Below are 16,426 nucleotides of genomic sequence, written 5' to 3'. Positions count from 1 at the left end.
AACCTGACCCCTGAATAGTCACCTGGGATGCCTCCCTCTTCTGGTATCCCCTCCCCCCAACCAGGCGTCCAGCCCCATCAGAGGCCCCTGAGCCCCCTTTTCTCCTCTGCCTGCCTCTGGGTCTCTGCCAATCTCAATGACGAAGGCGGACCCCTGGCTCAGCCAGCTCTGAGCAAACAGCCTTTGCTTTCTCAGTCCCTGCTTGGTTCCCCAGGGCAAAGGATTTGAATAGACATTTTGACAAAGAAGATAAGCAAATGGCACAGGAAAATATGTTCCACATCGTTGGTTATTAAGAAAATGCAAATCAAAATCACAACCAGATACTGCTTCATACCCACTAGGGTGGTTATGGGGAAAAAAAAGGAAAATAACAAGTGTTGGTAAGGATGTGAAGAAACTGGAGCCCTCGGCATTGCAGGTGGGGATGTAAAATGGTGGAAACTAGTATGGGATTCTACAAAAAATTTAACACAGAATGACCATACGACCCAGCAATTCCACTCCTAGGTACACACCCCAAAGAACTGAAGACTGGTGTCCAAACAGACACTGCTCATGAATGTTGACGGTGACATTACTCCCAACAGCCATCAAAGGACGAATGCATACACAAACTGTGGACCATCCACATAATGGACCATTCAGGCTTGAAAAGGAAGGGGGTTCTGGGACAGGCTGCAACATGGATGAACTTCAAAAGCACGTGAAGAGAAAGAAGTCAGACACAAAAGGTCACATAGTGCATGATGTGTTTTATATGAAACATCCAGAAGAGGCAGATGCATAGAGACAGAAAGCAGACCACTGGCTGCCAGAGCTGGGGAGGGTGGCAGGGAGGCAGTGCTGAATGAGTGCGGGGTTTCTTCTAGAAAGGAAACGCTCTGAAACTAAAGAGATACAACATCGTGAATTCCCTAAATGCCACTAAATTGTTCACTTCAAAATGGTTAATTTTGGTAATTCCCTGGTGGTCCAGTGGTTCAGGCTCCGTGCTTTCACTGCCGTGGGCCCGGGTTCAATCCCTGGTCAGAGAACTAAGATCCCGCAAGCCACATAGCGAGGCCAAAAAAATAAATTAATTTAATTTAATTTAATTTAAAAATAAATAAAATGGTTAATTGCATGTTACATGAATTTCAGCTCAATTTTAAAAAAATGATGATTTTCTTCTCTCATGAGAGCATCGCCCCCATCAGAAAAGTCTTTGAGAATAAAAAATACCAGAATGGGTCTGGGGGTGGGGGAAGCAGGGTGTCATTCAGTATCCAGTCAGCCCAGATAGAAAGGTCCTGGAGAACCTCCCAGAGCTCCAAGTCCAGGGACACTGCAGCCGCCCTTGGCAGCGGGAAACAGGCTGGCCATCCCAGGCACCCCCGATGGCCAAAGCTCCATCTGTGACCCAGGAAGGGGCTACATGAAAGCCCCCAAGTCAGACTTCATGTTGGAACTCCTGGAGCCCCTGAGACTGGCTGCCAGAGCCTGGGGGGTGGGGACAGGTGTCCCACCATGCCAGTGTGACCCCCAGGAGGATGGAGATTCTCCCCCAGATGATCCTGGGCTCAGGGTTTCTCAGCAGCAGCACGCTGACATTTGGGGCTGATCAGGCTTCTGGCGGGGGTTGGCAGCAGGGCTGTCGTGTGTACTACAGGGTGTTTAAGGAACCCTTGGTCTGGACCCCCGATGCCAGAAGCACCCCGTCCCCAGCTGTGATGAAAATGTCTCTACACTGGCCAGATACCCCCTGGGTAAAACCTGCCCCTACCTGCACGACAAAGGGGTGCAGCCCGTGGCACTGGCCCTCCGGCGTGTACAGCTGAGCAAACACCACCGCGTGCGTAGCCGTCTTGCCCATATTGCCAACCCAGAACTTGGCAGCTTCGAAATCAGGGGAATGTATGATGAGTTCCTGCACGAGGAAAAGAAATTAAAGTTACAGTTGGACACTGGGGAATACACGGAATTTCTTTCTCTCTTTGACACACTCGATTTTCTCTGTTCAAAATCTTTTGAGGCAGGAGCAAGAACAGGCTGAAGGTTATCTCCTGCATGGCACAGGTCACCCTGCTTTAAACAGAGCATATCCTAGGTCTTAGGACTTAAAGAAGCACCTTCCTGTGGAAAACGATGACCAGTCTGTCGAACAATAAAATATACGCAAAATACCTTGGAAGCTGCCAACGCCCGACAGCGTTTACCTTCCCAGCAAGCCTCCCCTGAACATGGCCTTTGGGACGAGGGACGGGTCCCCTCCTCTGCCTCACGCCTGCCCGACCCCTCATCCACCTCTGATTCACAACGTTCTGTCCCTCTGCTCGCCCTGTCTCTCCCACCTACAGGCTGGGAGAGATGATGGGGGGAGTGGCACCCCACGAGCCCAGGAGCACAAGGCAGACAAGCACAGGAATTAAAGAAGGAGCAGACAGGAGAGGACAGGTCCTCCGAGGACACAGCCGGGGCCTTGGGGAGGCAGGACAGAACAGGAGAGCAAGAGGAAAGCAGGGCTGGGGGCTGCCCCCGGGGAGGCGGCCACTGGAGGGCCTGGGAAAGATTGAACCACTCCAAGGAGAGGGCCTCCTGGTCACTGGACGGACAGCGCCTGCGGGCAGAGGAGAGCGTGTCACCTCCTGCATAAATTCCCAAGGCCCCTGGAGGCCAGTTCCAGTTCAGCTTTCCTTGTTCTTGCAGGGCTCACAGGGAGAATCTCCTTCTGTAACCGGCGGTGTGTATGATTTTATAAACTGTACGTGTGCTACTGCACAAGATAGTACACAGACACCCTCCCCACACCCTCCACACTCTCTCCTCACCCCCTGCGTCTCCACAGCCCTGGCACATCCAGCTTCTCCACGCCAGTGACCGTCGGCATCTCCCCTCCAGCATAAGAGTCCCACCGGTCTGCTCACCGCTGTGAGTCCAGGCCCTCACTGCAGCTTCTAGCACACAGTAGGTGCTCAACAAATACCCGTTGTCTAGACCAATACAACCCACGGCCCACGGGAGGCTCGGGAATCCTAATCTTGACCGATCTGCACTTAAGGACAAACGCCAAGAGGAACAGGGTCAGAAACAACTGCCTGTCCGTGTTCCGCCCAGGCCACCAGGCCACAGAGGCACTGACCTCTCTGTGCCAGAGTTGGAAGCCCCCCTTCCCCCCTACACCGAGAGCCCAGGGGCGTGGGGGCCGAGGAAAGAGAAGGCCGAGAGTCAGAAAGACCTGGGTTCAGACAAAGGTATGTCGTGGCTTAAATGACAGGTAAGAACCCAAGAGGCCATGCGGCCTGCTCTCGGCCCCGAGAGCGTGGCTGACCTTCAGCTCTGCTCCCAGGCACCACCCGGCAGCCTGCGGGGCGCCCACTGTGACCCTCCTCCACTGCTCCACTGTCCCTGCCCTGCTGGGGGCTCCTTGGGTTCATCCTCTTGAGTCCCCAGCCTGCAGCATGGCAGGCACACAGCCCACACTTGGCCGGCGCTGTCCCGTGAATGACTGGCCATGTGGTGAGCAGATGCACGGGACACGGCTTCACTCTGCCACACAGGACTCTGCCGAAACACAGGACCAACTGGGTGGGTGAAGGCCAAAGGGTTCCAGGACACCAGAACCGTGAGAAAGTGGCAGAAGGATGCGGGCCTCTGGGAGACATGGGGGCAAAGGGGCCCAACGCCAGTGCTGGGAGAGGGGCCGGAGGATGCGAGCAGCAGAGGTCACAGATCCCCCGCACGCCCCGTCCTCTCCACCTCCCTCACTGCCGTCTGCCCCACACACCACGACCCCATCTGCTCACAGGCTCGCCTCCTAGAGGTGCCCCCTGACAGCAAGGACCACCGGGGTCCCACGGACATGTGCCACGAGAATCCACGAATGCAGGAGGAGTGCCAGGACCGGAGGGGCTGGGCCACTGCCCGCAAGAGCCTGGCCACAAGCAGGGGATGCAGACAGACAGCTAGAGAGGGACAAGGGTCACAGAGAATCTTCTTTACTGTTTGTTCTACAAAGCAGGAGCAGTCGAACGGTTTACAAATCAAACACCAAACCTGGTAAACAAAGAAATACATTTTACTCAATGATAGCTCGAGCCTTCACCACATTCAAATGCCACCCAAATGCAAACCAGGACAGATTTCTGGGTGGGACTGGGTTTCACCTCTCACAGCCTTTATCTCCTAAGCTCCAGTGTTCTGCTTGACAGATCTCAGCGTGCACTCACGTAAAAAGACGGGTTTCCTGGTCTCATTACATGACAACACCACGTTTCATGTGCTCGAAGCCCAGAGACAGACAGGCGGGTATCACGTACCTCAGTGGTGGGGTCATAGTGAGCGGTCGTCCGCATGGCCTTGGTGTTACTCCCGTGACTCACTTCAGTCAGAGCAAAACATCCAAAAATCTAATGTGGAAACAGAAAATGGTGTAAGGCGAGGGTCCCCTTCGTGGAGGGGCCCTGCCAACGCCCTTCCCTTACGGCCTAAACCACCCATCAAAGCCCCAAATCTCCATTTTCTATGTAACAACCAGGGACCTTACTGAGCCATCCTGCCGTGCTGGCCACTGCCTGTGAGAACAGCAGGTTGGATGAGCTGACGGTGGCCTCGCTAAGTCAGCACGGTGGCAAGAACGGCTCCCGGGCAGCAGAAGAGAACGGAAGGCTTTACCTCGATAACAAAAACCTAAATTCCTATAACGCTGGGGATCTGGCACACCCCAGTTTGGTAAACAACAGCCTTAGCTATTGGGTGAAAAGCCTAAAAACATCATGAGATAAGAGGAGCATCCCTACCCTCTGCTGCAAGCTGCCCCTTCCACAAACCTCTAAGGGGAACAGGGAACAGGACGTGAGCTCATGACTTACCACGAACCTCAACTGACCTCCATATTGAAGATCTTTGGAAGATATTTGAAATGCCTTTCAGAACCAGAGTTGTAGATCGCTGATCCAAAGGTCTGAAAATATAACATCATGACGTAAAAAGGTGGAAGCTAAAGAGTGCTGCCATCCTGGGACTTCACACCCACCCTACCATGGTCCCTGAGCACCACAGCATCCCACAGCGAGGTCATCAGGTTCCCAGAGGTAAGGGCACTGGCGGCCAAGGTCCAGGATCCCCTGAGACACAGCCTTGAGCTCATGGAGTGGCGAGACCTGGGTCCTTGTCCCAAGCAGTTTACGTGAGTTACACAGAACTGTGAGGGTCCATGAACAGCAAGGAGATGGGGCTTGGATGAGGGATGAGGGTGCAGGAAGGGCAGAGTGAGCCCACCTTTCCTTCACACAGCACGTGGATGAGGCCGCCTTCTCAAGTTCAGCTCTACCCACGTATTTGAGGCAGAAACACAGGCTTCACCTTTGACCTACTTTCTCTTTCTCTCTCTCTCTCTCTCTCTCTCTCTCTCTCTCCCCCCTCTCCCTCCCTCTCTCTCTCTTTCTTTCTTTGTTTCTCTCTCTCGCTCCCCTCTCTCTCTCTCTTTCTTTCTTTCTCTCCCTCTCTCCCTCTCCCTCTCTCTCTTTCTTTCTCTTTCTTTCTTTCTTTCGGTATGAAGCAAAAGCCCCAAAGCTTCTGTTCCTATGAGGCTTTAACTTCACAGCACTGCACTTTATCCAAGGACTTAACACGTAAATATTTGCATAAATGGCTGAAAAAAACATTGGCCTTCTCACTAAAAGTCACAAGATCTGCCCACACATTCTCATCTCTGCTTTTGTTTCCTATCTTATTTTCTAGAAATCTCTTTAAATGAATATTTCCCCAACGCATAGATCTCCCAAAACTTTAGAAGCAGGCAAATGCTGACAACCATGAACCCACAAAGGCACCTGTCTCCCTCTCACGGGCTGAGTGTTTTAGGTCCACATGGACAGAGAGCCGTCGTGGCCCTGGGGCACAGGGTGAGAGTGGGAATCCCTCTCCTCTCCTCTCCTGGGGCCGACTCACCAGTGTGTGCAGGAAGAACTTGGTGGCCAGGGACCAGTCGTACATGCCCAGGCACTGGATCAGCGCCAGGACCCTCTGCGGGCTCCCCAGCAAGTCCTCCACGCGGAGGAAGTCGTATTCGAAGACCCGCTTGCAGCGCAGGAAGTTCAGCTCCCGGTACTTCTCCAGCGAGAGACTGCCGGGTGGATGGGCGAAGAGGGGGTCGTTCTCCAGAGCCGAGAAGATGTTTTTCTGGAAACGCAGGGGGCATGGAATGGCTGATTTGGAGGTAAAGTATGAAATGTCGCTATGCTCTGGCTTATGTGGATTTCTCATGGCCACGTCTCATGGCCTCAGACGTGCAGTCTAACCCAGAAATGCAGGGACAGAGATGAGAGTCCTTCCCCAGGCTTAGGAAGCTCCACCTGTCTGTTCATTCATTCTCAGCTCCCTATGATTCCCCGAGGGCCCGCCCCACCTTTCTGCCAAGGACCCAGCCACCCAGCAGACCCTGCCCGGCCGTGAGGGTCCCCCAGCGCCGCCTAGCCCAGCCTCACCTTGAAGCGCAGCATGTCCGGCCCTTCCCAGAACAGCGCCAGTTCCTTCCAGGGGAAGGAGGCGCGCGCGCGGGCTGCATGCAGGGGCCCCCGGGGCAGGTCTGGCAGCACGGGGTCATCGCTCCCTTCCCCAAGGGGCGCCATCGCTCCCGCCACCTGCACAGACACATGAACCAAGTCAGCTCGTGTCCTACTCACACCATCACCAACAACGGCATGTGTGCAGCAGGATGTGAAGGGCAAACGAGCTCTGACTGTGAAGGGACAGCCAGTGGGGACCACAGAGCTGACGGCCATTCTCCCGGAGAGGAGGTGAGTGCTCCGCGTTTCTATTCCTGAACCAAGGTGATGAGGCGCTGGACGGGGGCAAAGGGCAGCCCAGGGCCGGCGCTGTGAAGCACCAAGGTCCAGGGCTCTGTGTGCTACAGCCTGGCCTAAAGACACCTCGCCCCTGCCGGGCCATCCAGACCGGCGGCCCAGGAAGCCTTTGCCCTGGAGTCGAGCCAGTGCTGGCCATTGCACTCTGGCCACACCCCTAGGGTCCCCTTGAGCCTGCCTGGATGGGGGATGCCCGCCCAGAGCCTGGACGGGGGATGTCTAGCTTCTACTAACAGAGCAACCCAGCTCTCTTGACCAAAGGTTCGATCTGGAATTTTCTGAGCAGACTGGCTCCTCTTCCACAGTGCCTGGGCCAATGAAGCCAGGGATGAGAGAGGCTTGTGAACACAGACCTAGAGGGCCACCAGGAGAGCAGAGTCCTGGGAGTGAACCCCCAGCTCAACTCTCAAAGGCCCAAGGGAACCTTTAAATCCTTCTAGTTAAACATTAGAATAGTCTAGGAGGTCGGACTCTGAGTATGATGGTCAAGGTTGCTGATACACAATGGGAAAGTGGTCTCTTCACTGGTGAAGCACCTCTGTCTTCTGTGTGTGTGACAGGGGAAAAGATGGGAAGGGGCACATCTGACCACCCACTTGTGTGTCAGGGATGATGCCTCGACAGACTGCTTATTTCACCCCCCAAACTGTGAGCCAAGTGCTACTGGCCCTCTCGAAAGATGCAAAAACCCCAGTTCAGAGAGGCTTGCTGTCTTTTGGGAACTCCCACTGCTGAGAAGTGGTAGAGAAGGGACCTGAACCCAGAGTCTGACCCCAAGGCAAGCTCTTCAGGCACCACTTTAAGATGCTGGGAAAAAAGCACAGACTAAACCTAGAGCAAGCAGAAAGGAAGAAGATAAAAGATTAGAGCCAAAATTATGGAATAGAAAAGAGAAAATCAACAAAAATAGAAGTTGGTTCTTTGAAAAGACTGACAAAATTGACAAACTTTTAGCTTGATTGACCCAGTTAAAAAAGAGGGAAAACAAATTACTAACTTCAGGAACCAAGGAGGGACTACTACTACTGACCTTAAAGAAATAAAAAGGATTCTAAGGGAATCCTATGAACCACTCACTGTATACCAGCAAATCCAATACACTCCATAAAATGGACAAATTCCTCAAAAGACACAATCTACCCAAACTGACTCATGAAGAAATAGAAAATGTGAATAGACCTATAACAAGTAAAGAGATTGAATTAGGAATCAATAAACGACACACAAAGAAAAGCCAGAGGCCTTCGGTTGTGAATTCTACCAAACATTTAAAGAAGAATACCAGTAATCTATAAACTCTTCCCCCCATTCCCCCCCCCACAAAAAAAGAGGAAGGAACATGTCTGTAAAGTGTTCCATTAAGCCAGTATTCCCTTGAAACCCAAACCAAAGACATCACAAGAAAACTAGAGACCAACACCCCTCGTGAATATAGCAAAAGTCCTCAATAAATCTTGCAAACTAAATCCAGCAACATACAAAAAAGATTCTACACCATGACCAAGTGAAATTTATACTAGGAATGTAAGGCTGATTCAAAATTTGAAAATCAATTCATGTAATACACCATATCAACAGAATAGAGGACAAAAAACACATGGTCATATCAACAGTTGCAGAAAAAGCATTTGACAAAATTGAACACCCTTTCATGACAAAAACTCAATTAACTAGAAATAGTTTGATAAAAGCTATTTAACCTGATAAAAGGCATCTACGAAAACCCCATAGCTATCATTGTACTTAAATATGAAAGACTGAATGCCTTTCCCCTAAGATCAGGAACAAGACAAGGATGTCCACTAATTCTTCTAGTCAACACTATACTGGACGTGCTAGTCAATGTAATTAGGCAAGAAATGAAATTAAAGGCATCCAGATTAGAAACCTATCTCTATCTGCAGATGACATGACTTTGTATATAGAAATTCCAAAAAACGATTAGAATTAATAAATCAGTTTAGCCAGTTTGCAGGGTACAAGATCAGTAAGCAAAAGTCAACTGGTTTCTATATACTAGCAATGAACAACTCAAAAATGAAATTAAGAAAACAATTCCATCAACAACAGCATTAAATATGATAAAATACTTGGAAATAAATTCAACAAAAGAAGTGCAAAACTTGTACTCTGAAAACTATAAAACTTTTTTTTTTTTTTTTGCAGTACACGGGCCTCTCCCTGTTGTGGCCTCTCCCGTTGCGGAGCACAGGCTCCGGACGCGCAGGCTCAGCGGCCATGGCTCACAGGCCCAGCTGCTCCGCCGCATGTGGGATCTTCCCGGACCAGGGCACGAACCTGTGTCTCCTGCATCAGCAGGCGGACTCTCAACCACTGTGCCACCAGGGAAGCCTATAAAACATTTTTGAAAGAAATCTAAGACCTAAATAAGACTGCCCTGGTGGCGGAAGTCTTGTACCCCTTGTTCACGGATCAAAAGACTTAATATTGTTAAAATAGCAATATTCCCCAACTCATCTACAAATTCAGTGTCATCCCAGTCAAAATTCCAGCTGGCTTTGTTTGCAAGAATTAAAAAGCTGACCCTAAAATTCATATAGAAATATAAGGAACTCAGAATAGACAAAAACACCTTGAAAAACAAAGTTGGAGGGTTCACACTTCTTCTTGATTTCAAAATTTGCTACAAAGTGACAATAATGAAGACACTGTGGTACTAGCATAGAGATAGACATATTTATCAATGGAATAGGATTGAGAGTCCAGCAATAAACCTTAACATGTAGGGTCAATTGCTTTTTGAGAAGGGTGCCAAGACAATTACGGAGAAAAACAGTCTTTTCCCAAATGGTGCTGGGGCAGCTGAATAATCACATGCAAAGGAATGAAGTTGAACTCTTTCCACACACATACACAAAAATTAACTCAGAATGGATCACAGATCTAAATGTAAAAGCTACAACTATAAACTTAGAAATACATATGAGTAAATCTTTATAATTTCAAGATAGGCAAAGCCTTCTTAGAGATGATACCAAAAGCACAAGCAACATAAGAAAAAATATACATATTGGACTTCATCAAATGTTTTGAAATTCATGAAAATGTTTTGCTGCAAAGGACACCATCAAGAAGTGGCAAATCAAAACTACAATGAGGTATCACATCACACCGGTCAGAATGGTCGTCATCAAAAAATCTACAAACAATAAATGCTGGAGAGGGTGTGGAGAAAAGGGACCCCTCCTACGCTGTGGGTAGGAATGTAAACTGGTATAGCTGAGACAGGCCTGGGACCTGGGACCCTTTGCTGCAGTGCTTGCACATGGACACACCTCTCCTTGAGCAACAAAAGACAAAGAAACTATATGGGACTAAAGATAACTGCGTGCATGGGCAGTTGGGGCAAATTCTGGACAAAATATACAAAAGACCAAAACACTCAAATGCCACTTCTGAAGAGCCGGGAGCAAAAGCACGGTGGTGAGAGCAAAAGCAGGGTCCTGAGCATGCCCCCTGCACTCAACCCCATCTAAGGGGTGGGCAAACCTCCTAAGCCACCCCTCCGGCTCGACCCCTGTACACACCCCTACCCTCACCCCATATAAGGAAGCAGCTCGCATCCGCTCAGGGAGCGAGCCAGCAAGGGAACCTGTTGTTTGCTCTCCCCTGCTGCAGCAGGGGTCCCAATAAAGCCTTGTTTGAATTTCTTGTCTGGCCTCTGATCAATTTCTATTGGTTGGGGACGTGACCAGAACCCTGGTCACTATCACAGCCACTATGGAAAACAGTATGGAGGTTCCTTAAAAAACTAAATATAGAGTTGCCATATGATCCAGGAATCCCACTCCTGGGCATATACCCGGAGAAACCATAATTCAAAAAGATACACGCACCCCAATGTTCATTGCAGCACTATTTACAATAGCCAGGACATGAAAGCAACCTAAATGTCCATCAACAGAAGAATGGATAAAGAAGATGTGGTACATATATACAATGGAATATTACTCAGCCATAAAAAAGAACAAAATAATGCCATTTGCAGCAACGTGGAAGGACCTAGAGATTGTCATACTGAGTGAAGTAAGTCAGACACAGAAAGACAAATATCAGATGATATTTATGTGGAATCTAAAAAAAAGGGTACAAATGAACTTATTTACAAAACAGAAGTAGAGCCACGGATGTAGAAAACAAGCTTATGGTTACTGGGGGGAAGGGGGAGGGAGGGATAAACTGGAAGGTTGGGACTGACACATACACACTACTATATATAAAATAGATAACTAGTAAGAACCTGCTGTATAGCACAGGGAACTCTACTCAATACTCTGTAATGGCCTATATGGGAAAAGAATCTTTAAAAAAAAAAAGAGTGGCTATATGTATAACTGATTCACTTTGCTGTACACCTGAAGCTAACACAACATTGCAAATCAACTATACTCCAATAAAATTTTTTTTAAAAAAGTGAAATGACAACCCAGAGAATGGGGGAAGAGATCTAAAAGTCATATACTGATAAGGGACTTGTACCCAGGCTACATGAAGAATCTTAAAACTTAATAATAAAGCCAAAAAACCCAACTTAAACGGCTCAAATAGACATTTCTCCAAAGATATACGAATGGCCAACAAGTTCATGAAAAGACTCTCAACAGCATTAGCCATCAGGGAAATGCAAATCAAAACCAAAATAAGATACCACTTTGCATACCCTAGGATGGCCATGGAGCAAAAAGATAGATAATAACAAGTGTTGATGAGGATGCGGAGAAACTGGAACCCTTATACATTTCTGGTGGGAATGTAAAATGGTGCAGTGACTTTGGAAAATTTGGTAATTTTTCAAAAGCTTAAGTATACTGCTACCACATGACCCGGCAATTCCGCTTCTAGGTATATAGCCAAGAGAAATGAAAATAAATATCCACACAAAAATTTGTATAAGAATATTCATAGCAGCATTTATAATAACCCAAAAGTAGAAAGAACCCATATGTTCATCAATAAAATGTAGTCTCTCCATACAATGAAATATTATTTGCCACAAAAAGGAAGGAGGTACTGGCATATGCTACAATGTAGACGAACCTTGAAAACATGATGCTGAGTGAAAGAAGTCAGACTTGAAAGATAACAGACTGCATGATCCCATTTAAGTGAAATGATCAGATAGGGTAAAAAGAGACAGGAAGTAGGTTAGCAGCTGCCAGGAGCTGCGGAGGTGGGAAGATAAGGATTGTGACAACTAATGTGTCCAAGGTTTCTTTTGGAGTGAACATGTCCTGGAATTAAACAGTGGGGTTGGTTGCACAACTCTGTGAATACAGGATAGGGAAAACCACTGATCTGTACACTTTAGATGGGTGAATTGTACAGTGAGTTATAGCTCAATAAATAGGTTAAATTAAAAATAAAGTAAGGCACAGCTCTTGGCAGAGACCAAGTGCCCCCAAATGCAAGCTACAAAGTCCAAGGGAACTTTGTACCTTTCTGGACTTCCCTGCAGGTGGCCCCATCCCTTGGTTGGTCCAGAACACCACACTTCTCCTCCCTCTGCAGCTCCTCTTCTGTCTCCTGGCAGACTGGGCCTCAGCCACTCTCGCCCTGCATCATCTCATCCGTTTACATTGACTTAATTCACCAAGGGCTCCCAACTCCACACCTCCAGCCCCATGTGCTCATTGGCAGCTTCCTGGACACCCCTCTCCTCTCAAGTTCCAGAGGTCCTCAAACTCTGAATGTTCGGCACAGAACGCACCCTCAGCCCCCGGCTCTACCTGTCCTCCTGCAGGGCCAGTTCTTTGCTGCCAGTGGCCCAAGGGTTAGTTGATCTATAAACCCAAGTGTCATCCTGGAATTCCCCTCTCCCTTGTGCCCCATAATCCAATTAGTTTCCAAGCCTTCCTCCCCCCCACCCCCCGTTGCATCTCTTTAATGCCAACCGAACCCTTTCGTTTCTCGTTGCTCCTATTACATCTATCATAATAACCTCCAATTACTGAGCAAACATTGCGTGTGGATGGGTGTGTTCATCTCACACGTTGCTAACAGAGATTGAATAGTTGATCTCCATGGTGCTGGCAACCCCAGTATAATCAGTACTCTCACTTTCCACGTGAGGAAACCGTAGCTTGTCAGAGTGGAGTAAATTGTCCACGGTTTTAACGCCGTGATCAGGCACATCCCACCCCAAATGCCAGGATCCTAAGCAGCAAAATGCTGCCTGAGGTCACCAACAGTACTGCATGATGGTTCAGCTGCTACACACGAGGATCTGAAGCCAGACAGCTGGTGTCAGATCCCAACTCTAGAGCTTACGCGTCGGGCGAATTTGGCAGTCACTTCACCTCTCGGGGGTGATGACAACACGGTAAGGCTAGTCCTGTATCTAGTCTGCAGGCTGTTGCCATTCACGGGGGCACTTGGAGCAGTTCCCGGCATGGAATGTCCATGCCATTATTGTGGCAATAGCCGCTTGCAGACAATTTCAGAGATGGCCCTAACATGCGGATCCGATCATTCTCCCTTTAGGTGACCTCAGGGGACAAGGTCGTAACTCCTCAAAACGTCTCGCGCAGTTACCCGCCCGGCCGCCGGCCCTTGCAGACTCTGCGCCCAGCAATCCCGCGCGGGACACACGTTTGCCCCCGGACCTTTGCACGTGCCGCCCCCGCGCTCCCGGGCTAAGGCGGGCTGGACCTTCGGAACTCGCCAGGCCCTCCGGCTCGCGGGTCCTCGCACCGCCCAGCGCACACAGCAAGCGCTCAACGCTCGTCCCCAGGACCGAGGCCCAAGTCCCAGACGACAAGGAGTGCGCGCAGCCGCAGACAGGCCCTGCCGTCCGCACCGCCCCGGTTCTCCTCCCCCCTGACGTCATCTCAACGCGCCGCCCGCCCCGTCGCCCGGGAAACGCAGGACGCGTCCGCGCGCAGAGACCGCTGAGGCTGCGCGCAAACGGGGGACTTTCCTCCGACGGTCCCTGGCGCTCTTCCCAGTGGACCTTCCTGCAGAAGAATCCCGGGGATTCTGTTCCCTCTCTGGTTTTAGGACACTGCTTGACGTGCCTTTGACAGGGAACGTGCTTTGGACATCTCTAGGTGGAATTGGGTGGACATAATGACTTTTTGGGCAGTGGCGAGGCGGGGAGAGAAGAAGGGTTCACCCATTACTCAGGGTTGTTTGCTGGGTAGGTAAAGATGCCATGGAGACCGACATAGGAGGAGCCACTTGGGGGAAGAGAAAGGGAGTTCTGTTTTGCACATGTTTTCTTAGCTACTTCCTGGTAAAGCTGCCAGGAGCTGGTGTGAGCAGTAGGGCAGGGTGCGAGCTCTTTCGGTAACTCAGCTAACGATGATCTGGCTGTCCTCTGCTGGGGCTCTGCCGTCAGTCCCCATCCTCCCACTTTTGTCCTTTTGACATCTGTCCCACTCCACCCTGTTGGGCACACCCATTCCCTGCTCATTTTGAGTCATTTGCTCTGTTGGCCATTGTTGGTAACTGCAATTATTTGAACACATTGTTAACACTAAAGTGTCCTCCAAAACTCTGGCCACTTATCTCTCCTTATCCCCTTCCTCCTTTCTCTCCCACCACCACCACCTCCCTTACCAGTTCAGGATCCACTGAAGAGTGGTTGGAAAGGAGTCACCAGGTCACTGGGTTGGGATGGGCCGTGATGATTTGGTACCAAATATGGTCCTGTCACAGCTCTGCCAGGACCACAAGCACCAACCTCCTTCCCCGTAGTAAATCTACATCAAGTAGTGGGCAGCTGAGAATGGTATTGGGAAAGAGTTATGCAATGCAATATGGTTTTGTATGTGATGCACACAGAAAGGGCCAAAGCTTTGATCTTCATGGCAAATGTTACAGGCATGAGTCAATGAAAGAATTTATTGTTGGAAACCATAAACCCAACAATTCAAAGGGTTTAAATACTGAAGGAGGCTTGGCATCAGGGGAGTGTCTGGCTGAGGACCTAGAAAGTAATGGGGAGGATGGGCCCCTACTGAAGTGGCATGAAGCCCATGTTCAGTCAGCACGATAGGGCTGGCACTCAGGACACTCAGAGCCTAGAGGGCCTTCCCGCTGAAGCCTCAGCCGCTGCTTTCCCCGCTCCACCCGGTGTCTGGCACTTAGATGTTGAGGACCCAGCCTGGAAGGTGTTTGGGAGTCCCACCTGGGTCTCTCTAGAGCCACACTGTCCAATACAGTAGCTACTAGCCTCATGCGCCTATTTTAATTCAAATGTGCATTAGTTAAATACATTTCATATTAGGTTCCGCAGTTGCATTAGCCACAGTTCACATGCTCCATAGCCACATGTGGCTACTGTTTCAGACAATGCAGACATAGAACATTTCCATCCTCACTGGAAGTTCTCTAGGCTAGCAGTATTCTGAGACCACTCCCAACCCCAGGCCACGGCTTGCAACCTTGACCTAAGCCTGGCTCTCACACACTGCTTTCCCTCACGGACATTTTCACTCAGAAATTATCATTGGGTGTGTCCAGTGTGCCAAAAACTAAGCTAGGGTTATGGTGGCAAACAAGCCAGACAGAGTTCCTGACCTAAAGATGCTTGTGCTCCAGAGTAAGGAAACAAAACACACTACAACGCTTGGATAATTATAAGAAAACAAAACAGGGCAATAAGATATGAGGTGTCTGGAGGGCTCTTTTTTTGGCAGGGCGTGGTGTCGTTCGGGAAGCCCCGTCTGAGGAGAGGACATTTAATCTGAGCTCTTAATTGGGAGAAGATAGGGAACGAGCATTCCAGGCAGAGGGAACAGAGTGGGAGAGAGGGGAATGAGCTTCCAAGTTCCAAGGACAAGAAGCGCCCCGTGCAGGGCTTAGCAGGTGAGGGAAGGGAAACGAGGTGGCAAGGGAGGCAGGAACCAGCCTGTGTGGGACGTCGGAGGCAGGAGCCCAAGAGGCAGGTTATCTGCAATTTTGATTCAATGTGTGGGCTTCTGGTAGGGAACTGGCATGAGCTTATGCAGCGATACTGCCCCCATCGAACTGGAATTTTCCACCTCCCCCTAAACATTGGCCTCTGGATTTATGACATCACATTGCTGCACTCAGGTCCAACTGCTTGCCACTTGAAAGCTGATACTTGGGAGGCAGGTGTTGGTATAAAGGAAAGGTTGCTTTATTCAGGAGTCAACTACCAGGGGAGAAGGTGGACTCCTGTCCAAAGGCCAACTACTCACTGCCAATCAGCAGGCAAGGGCTTTTATTTTTATTTTTTATTTAATTAATTAATTTATTTTGGCTGCATTGGGTCTTTGTTGCTGCGTGCAGGCTTTCTCTAGTTGTGGCCAGTGGGGGCTGCTCTTCATTGAGGTGCGTGGGCTTCTCATTGCGATGGCTTCTTTCGTTGCGGAGCACTGGCTCTAGGTGTGCGGGCTTCAGTAGCTGTGGCGCACGGGCTTAGTTGCTCTGTGGCATGTGGGATCGTCCCCGACCAGGGATCGAACCCATGTCCCCTGCATTGGCAGGCGGATTTCCTGCGCCACCAGGAAAGTCCCAGAGGAGCCTTATAGTGTAAAAAAACTTCCCTCCTTCTGCAGCCTCTGCACCCCGTATATCTTGACTGTTGCACTTTT

General features: G+C 49.7%; 1 protein-coding gene across 7 annotated transcripts in view; it reads right to left on the bottom strand.

The window, feature by feature from the left end:
* ACOX3 (acyl-CoA oxidase 3, pristanoyl) overlaps positions 1 to 13,622 on the bottom strand; it is a 48,004-nt gene extending 34,382 nt beyond the window's left edge. For 2 of the 7 annotated variants that reach the window (XM_082606731.1, XM_082606735.1), the window contains exons 1-6: positions 12,924 to 13,345; positions 6,468 to 6,623; positions 5,932 to 6,162; positions 4,868 to 4,942; positions 4,299 to 4,388; positions 1,766 to 1,909 (exon numbers count right to left, since the gene is read on the bottom strand). In XM_082606731.1, coding sequence (XP_082462857.1) covers positions 1,766 to 1,909; positions 4,299 to 4,388; positions 4,868 to 4,942; positions 5,932 to 6,162; positions 6,468 to 6,623; positions 12,924 to 12,998 — 771 coding nt within the window. In that variant the 5' untranslated portion in view covers positions 12,999 to 13,345. The other 5 variants (XM_082606733.1, XM_082606734.1, XM_082606736.1 and 2 more) reach the window with 5 other exon arrangements.
* Between the last annotated feature and the right edge of the window lie 2,804 nt (positions 13,623 to 16,426).

This window comes from Mesoplodon mirus, assembly GCF_964341445.2.
Source record: "Mesoplodon mirus genome assembly, chromosome: 2".
In the NCBI taxonomy this organism is placed as follows: domain Eukaryota; kingdom Metazoa; phylum Chordata; class Mammalia; order Artiodactyla; family Ziphiidae; genus Mesoplodon; species Mesoplodon mirus.
The sequence above is the reverse complement of the archived record's forward strand: the minus strand, read 5'-3'. Positions and strand labels throughout refer to the sequence as shown.